Raw genomic sequence first — 10,061 nt, forward strand, 5'->3', positions numbered from 1 at the left:
CCCAACTTTGATGTGGTTCTGAAAAGTAGGTAAATTGTTTTATTATTGGGTTTTTAAACCTCCAGATGTCAATCAAATCTAGGTTTTCCTGTAAGTCCTTAAAAGATTTTGGAAGATTCCCTTGGTTCATTTTTCTTCTTTTTTCACTCCTATCCATTCCTGGGTCAGGGACTCCATTTAAGTCCCCTAATAAAATTAATTTATGATTCTCTAATTCTAGCAGCATTTTTTCCAATTTTTTTGTAGAATTCTGATTTTTTTATGTTGGGGGCATAAACTGTTATTACATTAAATTTTTCTCCTTGATGGTTGATTTGAACTCCCAGAATTCTTCCCTCCTCATCCTTACATATTAACGACGGTTCCCATTTCTCTCTAACATACATCACCAGCCCTCTTTTTTTGCTGACATCTGAATTGATAAATTCCACTCCCAACTTTTTGTTAATCAGTACATGTTTATGTTTTTTAGCTATATGAGTCTCTTGGCAGCATATCACGTCGTAATTTTTATTCCTCAAGACTTTCGTTATTTTATTCCTTTTGGATTTTTCATTTAAACCATTTACATTCCAGGACAAAAACTTCAGAGACATTAATAAAATCAACTTCTAGTTGCTCCTCGTTCCCTTTCTAACCTTATGGACTGAACTCATGGATTGATGTAAGGCATGGTCTGCTCAAATATAATAAGATCCTGCCTGCTAAATCAGGTCAATGGTCCATCATCATCATCATCCCACAGTCTGCTCTCACAGCAGCCAACCCAGTGCTTCATTTGAAATCTCACTACCAGCCCCTGAGCAGAACAGAATTCTCCGCTCCTAAGGTTTGCAGCAAAGTAAAGTAGAGACATCACCTTGCCAGCAAAGGTCCGTATAGTAAAAGCTATGGTTTTCCCAGTAGTGATGTATGGAAGTGAGAGCTGGACCATAAAGAAGGCTGATCGCCAAAGAATGGATGCTTTTGAATTCTGGTGCTGGAGGAGACTCTTGAGAGTCCCATGGACTACGTGGGGCTACCTTTGAAGGTGACCCGGAAACTACAACTAATCCAGAATGCAGCAGCCAGACTGGTGACTGGGAACGGCCGCCGAGACCATATAACACCGGTCTTGAAAGACCTACATTGGCTCCCAGTACGTTTCCAAGCAGAATTCAAAGTGTTGGTGCTGACCTTTAAAGCCCTAAACGGCCTCGGTCCTGTATACCTGAAGGAGCGTCTCCACCTCCATCGTTCTACCCGGACACTGAGGTCCAGCACCAAGGGCCTTCTGGCGGTTCCCTCACTGCAAAAAGCCAAGTTACAGGGAACCAGGCAGAGGGCCTTCTCGGTAGTGGCGCCCCCCCTGTGGAACGCCCTCCCACCAGATGTCAAAGAGAACAACAACTACCAGACTTTTAGAAGACATCTGAAGGCAGCCCTGTTTAGGGAAGCTTTTAATGTTTGATGTATCATAGTATTTTAATATTCTTTTGGAAGCCGCCCAGAGTGGCTGGGGAAACCCAGCCAGATGGGCGGGGTATAAATAATAAATTATTATTATTATTATTATTATTATTATTATTATTATGTCAATGACCAATAAAAGCAGTGCCACCTATGACTTGATCATGGATGGGGGAATTGACCTGGCATGAGTAACCCAGGTTTGGTTGGACACAGCAGCTTGCCCTGTTCTTGCCACTGCTTGTCCGGCAGGTTTCTCTTACGCACAGCAACTCAGGTCATGTGGGGTTGCAGTGATTTTTTTAGGAAGACTTTAGTTTTCACCAAGCGACCTATTAGGAGGACACAGTTTTCTGAGTGCATGTTCTGAAACTCTGGCAATAGGGGCAGTGCAGGATTCCTGTTGGTGTACCAGCCTCCCTGCTGCACCAAGGACTCCCTGCTTGAGATGCTTCAGGTTGTGCCAGATGTTCTCCTGGAAACACCTCATCTGGAGGTCCAAGGGAATTTTAACATGCATGCCGACACGATCTTACAAGGGACTGCTCAGACTTCGTGGAAAGCATGGCCTCCATGGGGCTGTCCCTGAATAAATCTGGCCTGTGTCATCGCTGTGGACATTGCTTAGATGTGCTGCTTCCCTCTATGGATGTGGGTGATCTGACAATTCGAATGCCCCAGCTCCCCTTCTTCATGGATCCCCCCAAAATGTTTGTGTTGACACCCTAAAATAGCCCATTTGAGGATTCCTAAAGACAAGCACAATCCTAACAAGGGGTGAGACTTGCAGTGAGGAGCACTGCTTGCTTTTTGTTTGTGATACAGAGCATGTACTTTGTTTTTCTTACTAGCAAAACTACTTAGGATATGATGGGACAAAATTCAGAAACAAAGAAAACTTCTCATCCCAATGTATCTGAAAAGAAATATCAAAACTCAAAGTCTAGACCTCAGATGCTCAAACATGATCATTCATGGCACTGGGGAATGGACAAGACAGACTCTCAGCAGCATAGGGGCTATTTAACACACCATGAATTATCTGACCTTGCCTTTGATTCTGATATTGGGCTGGTTTTTCTCACAGGCAGTCTTTGGCTCAATCCCTAGAGCTTTGGTTAGAGTAAGGATAATTATACGAGAGGAAACGTCACCTTGGCAACACCATAGATATTCTATGTGGCTTGAGGCGCAGGTTCAGAGGTGAAGGAAAACATGTTTATGAGAATTCACAGAAGTAGCTCCCTGGTTTTGACATGGGTCAGTGTGGGAAAAAGTCAGCTTGGCCTTGAACTAACCATGTACCTTCATAAGCGCCAGGACCAAGATATTCCTTTAGGATGTAAGTGAACACACAGAAACACACAACATGGAGTAGCTACTTTGAGCTCATGAAACCAGGCCACAGTCCCTTCTGGGCAACCTTATGGGGGGGGGCATATGCCAATGGCGGGTATTGCTAGAGGCAAAAGTGGAAAGCACAATGAACCCCCCCCCTTTGACCTTTTTTTGCTGCAGCCTAGTTCCTGCATACATATGCACTCTGTCCTCTATCCAGACAAGCAAGGAGCAATATAGGCGTTCAAGGCACTACTTCAGTCATGCAAAAACACACAAGAATGTCACAAAGCAGGACCAGTAAGGGGCATGGCTAGGGAGGGGTATGTGGCCTACAGAGGACCAGATAGAGAGGCTTGCAGGACCACCTTTGGCCAGTGGTTCCACAGCCCTGCTTTCTCGAGTCAGAACATGGAACCATCAAGAATCAATATTGTCTGCTCTGACCAACAGGAGGTAATTGAGATCTCAAGCTGAGAAGGATCTCCCCCAACTTCTCTCCCATACCTGACCACCCCAATTACACCTCCATTTCTGGATGAACAGATTTCACTAGCAAATAACAAATGGGGGATGCAGGTACAGGTGTGACAAAGAAATCTGCTCAGCTATGGATTACCAATACTTAACATAGAATATAAATGATGCAAATGCTCCTCAAAAGAGAAAAGAGATATTTTGTTATTGGGGGGGAAACACTGAATTTGGATCAAATTTGTTTATAAGAAACACACATTAGGAAAAAGGGAATCAGATATTTGATTAAAATAGATTAGGTGAGGAATTTATCTTTGCAGGACTGAAGGGGGTAAATGGAGTTGTTCTTTATATACACATTCCCAATTCTGCCCCAAATGGATATTCTCTGATGAACAAAGTAGATATGTTGAGATGGAAGTTAATATCCAAGGAAATTAAATTTTGGTTGTAGGTATATATGCTGCCAATGAAGACAAATCAGTATAAGGGACTTATGGATAGGTTGGCGGATTTTGCATCTGAAAATTGGTGCCTCATGGAAGACAGAAATGGAGTGGACTCTTCAGTGCAGGACAGAACTTCACATAAAAATATTAAAACATCCCAGGATAAACTAAGAAAGTTTTTTCTTTAAATGATGGACAATTTGGAACTTGTTGGCATCTGGAAATATAAAAATGAGGTTGTAAAGGGAATTACATATTTCTCTGAAAGACACAGATCTTTCTCAAGAAGAGATATGATTTGGTTGACTAAGATGCTGGGCACTGGGGTGCACAAATTTGACATATTATATGAGCCACTCTGAGTTAGGGACTCTGGTGCATTGAGCTGACAAGACCGTCAAAAAGGTGTTTACTGCAATTGCTATAGAGGGAAACAGGGCAGATGCGGTTCATCAACTTTGGAAGGTACAGGGAAGGTGTGAAAGAATCGGTGTGAAAGAATAATTGAAGTATCCCACACTCCAGAATATATATATACATATCTTCCAAATACGTTTTATTCTGGGATATTTTATTTATTTCACTGGATTCATATACCACTTGATTGTAATAAAATTAAAGTAGGTTACAAAAGAATAAAATGGTGAAATTAATTAAGTTCAAGGGCAGATGAAAACAACACTGAAAAACAACATGTCAACATTCTGCATGTCTGGGTGGGCAATTGCATTAGAGAACCATCTGAATTGTCTCTTCACTGGGATCAGTGTTTTCATAAGGCACCAAAAAGAGTGCAGTGAAGGCATCTACCTGATGTTTTGCTTGCTGTTTATTCCCTTGTGAGTTTCAGACTTCCTATTCTAATTTTTCACATTACCTGTTATTCTTATTTGAACTTCCTTCTCATTTGGATCACTCTGGATCCTGCATTCATCTTCCAAAACTTCCCACCTTAATCCCCAGAAGCCATTTCCTTGACTCATCCTCCTGACACCCCACTTAATATTTTGGTTAAATTGTGAAAACGGAGGGCATTTATTAAGCTTTTAAATAGTTAGAGCTTGTGGAAATTTCAGCAAGATGCAATCTGAGCTTAGGAATGATCATGTTTCATTCAGTACCGTTGGTTAATTGTTTTTATATGCCAATCAAATACAGTTTTCCATTTATAAATCGCTCCTTTATATTCATGAACACTTTCTTACATTTCAGTGATTGCCAAGTCCATATGGTTACATTATTTCTGTGCTTTTTTCATTTTCTGTAAGTTTTATTAAGGTTTATAGAAGAAAATACAAAACCTGATATATATTCACATTTCTTTACCAAGCCAAGACTTTTATATAGATACAATAAAGATACAGAAAGGGAGGAGGAATAAAGAAGGAAAAAGAAAGAAATGTTTTAAAGAATAGAAAATAAGTTTTAAAAGAAAGATCGATGAATAAGATTCAGAAAGAAAACTTCTGATTCTTCATCGCTTCATCATACAAAACAATATTTATTTCATCCAACTGACTATAAACCCCACAAAGCCATTTTTATAAACAAACATTATGTTCAATCCTCAAATCCAGATGTCTTTTTTTCTCGTAAAATGTCTATGAGAAGTTACCAATCTTTAACCACTGTTAACATTAATTTTCCTTTGATTAAACATGTCAGTTTACCATCTCAGATAAGTCTGTTAGTTTTAATAGTCATTCTTCCATTGTTGGTAATGGCGTGTCCTTCTATCTGTGTGCATATAAAAGTCTCACAGACGCATATATTACAAGGTTGCATAGTCTTTTCGTAATTATATATCCATACATCCCAGCAGGAAGATTTCTGGTGTCATTATTTCTGTGCTTTCATCTAAATGAATATTTCCAATTTATTTTATTTTTGTCTGACTCTGGACAAGTATGTGAGCTTTATTACTACTATGCTGAACATAAAGGGTTAAAACTGAATACTTTAAGACTCAGGTACCATCTTTAGATGTTCTTGTCAGGTAATCTTTTGTATTCAGATCAGGCCTCAATACAATAATATAACATTTTGGCATGAAGATGCAGCCCAGAAGCCCAGCACTGGAGGCTAAGATAGAGAAGACCTGCACAGCTACCATGTACTTCCCCTTGGTGCTCAGGTAGGTGGGAACAAAGGACACCCAAACACTGCAGAAGACCAGCATGCTGAAGGTGATCAGCTTAGCTTCATTGAAGGCTCCAGGAAGCTTCCTGGCTAGGAAAGCCACCGTGAAGCAGATGGCAGAAAGGAAGCCCATGTAGCCAAGGGAACCATAAAACATGGCAGCAGACCCTTCATTACATTGCAGGATGATCTGCCCAGGTTGGGAGCTCATGTCAGAGTCTGGGAATGGGGGAGAGGTTCCCAACCAGATGGTGCAAATGATCACTTGGACACTGGAACAGGAAAGGACAATGGAGTTGGCCAGACTCTTCCCCAGCCATCTCCTCACCTTGTTCCCTGGCTTTGTGGCCAGAAAGGCCAGCACCACAGTGATGGTTTTGGCCAACACAGAAGAGACGGCAACTGAGAAGATGATGCTGAAGGCAGATTGCTGGAGAAGGCAGGTGGCTTTCTTTGGCCGGCCAATGAAGAGAAAGGAGGACAAAAAAGAAAGCAGGAGTGAGAGAAGGAGGATGTAGGAGAGGTCCCGGTTGTTGGCTTTGACTATGGGAGTTTCCTGGTATTTTATGAAGATCCCTAACACAAAGCCTATGGTTAAGGACAAGAAGAGGGCAAAGGAAGATAGGACAATCCCCACGTTTTCTTCATAAGTCAAGAAGGTGATGATCTTGTGGACACATTGATCTCGGGCCTTGTTTGGATGTTGATTGTTTGGACATTTGACACAACGCTCTGCATCTGCAAAAAAACAAGACTAATAACAGCCTTATATCTAACGGGACCTTTTTTGCTTTAAAGAAGGAAATCTTGGAGCGGGGCATACATAATGGTATCACAATCGAGAGGTTTTTTCCTGCACACCTCACAATAACTCCATCAGTGATTTACAGCGAGAAACATAGGCTTTTGTGAATTTAGGCATTCATTCCTGCTTCTTGATGGACAGGCATTTATTGATTTATGTGTTTCTATCCTGCTTTTCAAGCAGATTGCAATATTAGCAAACAAATAAAATACTAATCTGTAAAGAAGTGGACTGCAACCCAAGTCCATCAGAAAACTCTTCCTATAGATGGTGGCTATCCAGCGTTAATCCAACTCAGAAGAGATTGTGAAAATAGACATAAGTAACCTCAGACCTATGCCCTCTTCCTGAAGGGTGGTCCTTTACACTGAAGCCACCCACCTTCCTGAGTGGAGATGGTCCCTTCTGGGCAGGGAATGCAATCATAGCAGCAAAGTGGCTTTCCTTCCTGAACCATCCTGAGGAACCCAGGGTGACATCTTTCCACACACCTGGAAGGTGGCAGAGGCTAGACGTAAAAACAAGGAGTGCCAAGGGAAATGTGTTAGAGCTAATTTATCCATTGAAATAAGGCACAGGGTTGGGAGGGATTCAATGTGGACTCCACAACCATGGTTTACCTATAAGCTGTTAGGTGCAAAAGTATAACAGCTCCATTGCCACTTGAGGTCTGTTCAGTGCAGGGCAGCCAAATGGGGTCACAGGGCCCCAATGCTCCAAGAGCTGTATTGGCTGCCTGTTTGGTATGGAACCCAATCCATGTTGCTGGAACTTGTATGAAAGGTCCTTAAATGTTCAGGACCCAAGGACTTAAATGAGATGTATAAGAGAAGCCTTGCTTGCAGTCCAACAGACTAGCAGAACAATCTGCATGCTAACACACAACAGGGCCTTGTCTTCTGTGGCATCTTGGATGTGGGAATTCTAAGGAAGGGCAAGCTAAAAGTATAATAAATAATTATACTGCTTCCCTGTTCATTCCTGTGTCCACTTCCCTACTTCTCTTGATTCTCCTGGGTCCAATTTTATAGTGCATACCTGTCCTCTAAGGTCAAAATAGATGTGGTCAGGGTGAACACAGTGGAAACTGCTATTTTCAAGTTTGCATTCAATAGAATATTTCATTACCTATTTTACACGCATCCTAAATAAACACATACCCCACCCCAAGCCTCACTGTTAGATCTTGAATGTTGGCATTGGAAAGCATTTGAAGGAACACACTGTATCACAAACAAATTTTAAATTTATCTTAAGAAATATTGCAAAATTAATGAATGTTAAAATGTTGTGGTTATATAAAGTAAGGGATTACAGCTGTTAAAGATTAAGTAAAAGAAAAGGAAAGGAAAAAATCGGATAAAATTAAGGGGAAGGATTTGCTGAAATAATTTTGGGAATTGGAATGCAGAAAGGGGAGGTATGGGGAAGTCGATGAAGTAAGTTTAAGGGGAAAAAAGGAGTTGAAATTATACGTGTTTGTTTGTTATTGCATGTATATTTTTGTATTGTGTGTATTGTATGTGTTTTTAAAATTTGTGAAAACTTAATAAATATTTATTTTAAAAAAATGAAGGAACACACACACACACACACACACACACAACCTGGTACACTTATTAGACCTTGAAGAACTGGAAAAACTGTGAAATGAAAGAGATAATTTGTCCCACCTTATTGTTCCAATTGAGCCATGCAATGGCGTTCTGATCGATGGTGAACTGTACATCTGAGGATCCTTGTCTGCTGATACTCCCAAGCTTCAATTTAGAAATGGACATATTGGTAGACTTCATCCAGTTCACAATGTCCAGGTCAGCTGCCAACTCTCCATTCTCATCCAAGTACACTCTGTCCATGGAAGAATTGTAGAACTGGGAGTTTCCCATGAAAGGGTGGAGCTAGAATGGCAAAGAGAACAGCAGCATTTAGAAGACAGGAACCCACCTTGGCTTCTCCATTTCGCCCATTTCTTGCTTGGCTCTCCTTTGACCAGTGGCTGAGAGTTGTGTGTCCTTAAAAAGTTGGTTACATTAATTCAAGGGAACATACAGGTAAGAAAGACTAAGGCTGCCATCCTGTATATGAAGGAAAACCTGTAGTTTTATTACACAGCAAGACACAACTCTCTTCCTTCCTTCAGCATTAAATGTGGGCTGGCTGAGCTAACTGTTAGGTGTGATTGGAGCTGGTTGACTGACTGTACCAAAAGAGAGCTCACTAATGGCTCCTTGTCATCTTGGGAAAAAGTGACAAGTGTCTATATTGGAAAAGGGAATACCTGCCATGGCTGTAGCCTTTGAGCTTCCAGCTTCATCGCCCTCTGCTGAGAATACGCAGCATTTATGGCATATGCCACAGTTTGGACAGTATTGTAAATCTTGCCGCTGTCTAGAGAGAGGATTCTTTGCAGAACATCTTGCGTCAGCATCTCCAGTTTCTCTCTCTCTCTGCATCTGGTCCAGCCTTTCACTGATGATGATTGCCTTAAATAGAAACAATTATAATCTGTCTCCACAATCTTTTTCATAACAGGGAAAAGGTGAGGGAAAATATTGTAGTTTCTCCATTCTTTTCTCATAATAGGGAAGGAAAGAAAACCATGGATATGTTGGAAGGTTATGCTACTGTGCATTAAGTCCAAAGTGAGTTCCCCCATAGCTGTTGTGATCAAGACTTTCCCTGCAAGAGGTTTTATTAACATGCCAAATACAAATTGTATCATTTGTATTCCAATTAAGATATAATTCGTGTCCACGTAGTAAACAAATACATGGACTTGTCTCCACTTGAAGAAGGAAAGATAATTGATCACTGCCCCATTCTTATTCCCCAGTGGGATATTTTGTAGGATGGCAACACAAATCCCACTCTCAATGAGCACAGGCATCAAGGTCTTCTTGAACCTCTCTCCATTGTCAGTTTCTGGCACAAGGAGACCAATGAACGTCCATCTGAAGTGCTGGAGCAGCTTGACAATCCCTGGGTACAGAGCTTCTTCTTTGGGGACCATCCGGTAGAAAAACGGAAACTGCCTCTTATCATTCACACCATGAGAGACAAAAGCATAGCTGACCTAGCAAGAAAAGAAAGATGGTTGGCTTGTTTTGGCTCAAAGCCCACATATTTCTTTTTTTATATATATATAAAATATTTATTGGAAATTTTAAACAAAATAAAGGTTAACAAACATACATAATGCCATCACCATACAGTTCAGTAGAGAAAAAATAGAAAAGATTTACAGAATAAAGAAAAAGAAAAAAAAGAAAAAAGACAGAAAAAGGGGGGAAAGTACATAAAATCAATTTGTCCATAGATCGTATTTCCATAAACTTTGGGCTTCCTCACATCACCCTTTCCTGCGTTCTCCATCGTACAGTTATAAACAGCAATTTATTACC

The 10,061-nt window shown here is 40.8% G+C and overlaps 1 protein-coding gene across 1 annotated transcript; it reads right to left on the reverse strand.

Moving 5' to 3' along the window:
• Positions 1-5,679: 5,679 nt before the first annotated feature.
• On the reverse strand, positions 5,680-9,670 carry LOC310699290 (vomeronasal type-2 receptor 26-like; the record flags this gene model as incomplete). Its single annotated transcript, XM_083486937.1, has 4 exons — positions 5,680-6,590; positions 7,039-7,165; positions 8,331-8,558; positions 9,431-9,670. 4 exons carry the CDS (start codon positions 9,668-9,670, stop codon positions 5,680-5,682), a joined length of 1,506 nt encoding a protein of 501 aa, XP_083343063.1.
• Between the last annotated feature and the right edge of the window lie 391 nt (positions 9,671-10,061).

The sequence above is a fragment of the Podarcis liolepis genome (assembly GCF_965112155.1).
Source record: "Podarcis liolepis genome assembly, chromosome: 2".
In the NCBI taxonomy this organism is placed as follows: domain Eukaryota; kingdom Metazoa; phylum Chordata; class Lepidosauria; order Squamata; family Lacertidae; genus Podarcis; species Podarcis liolepis.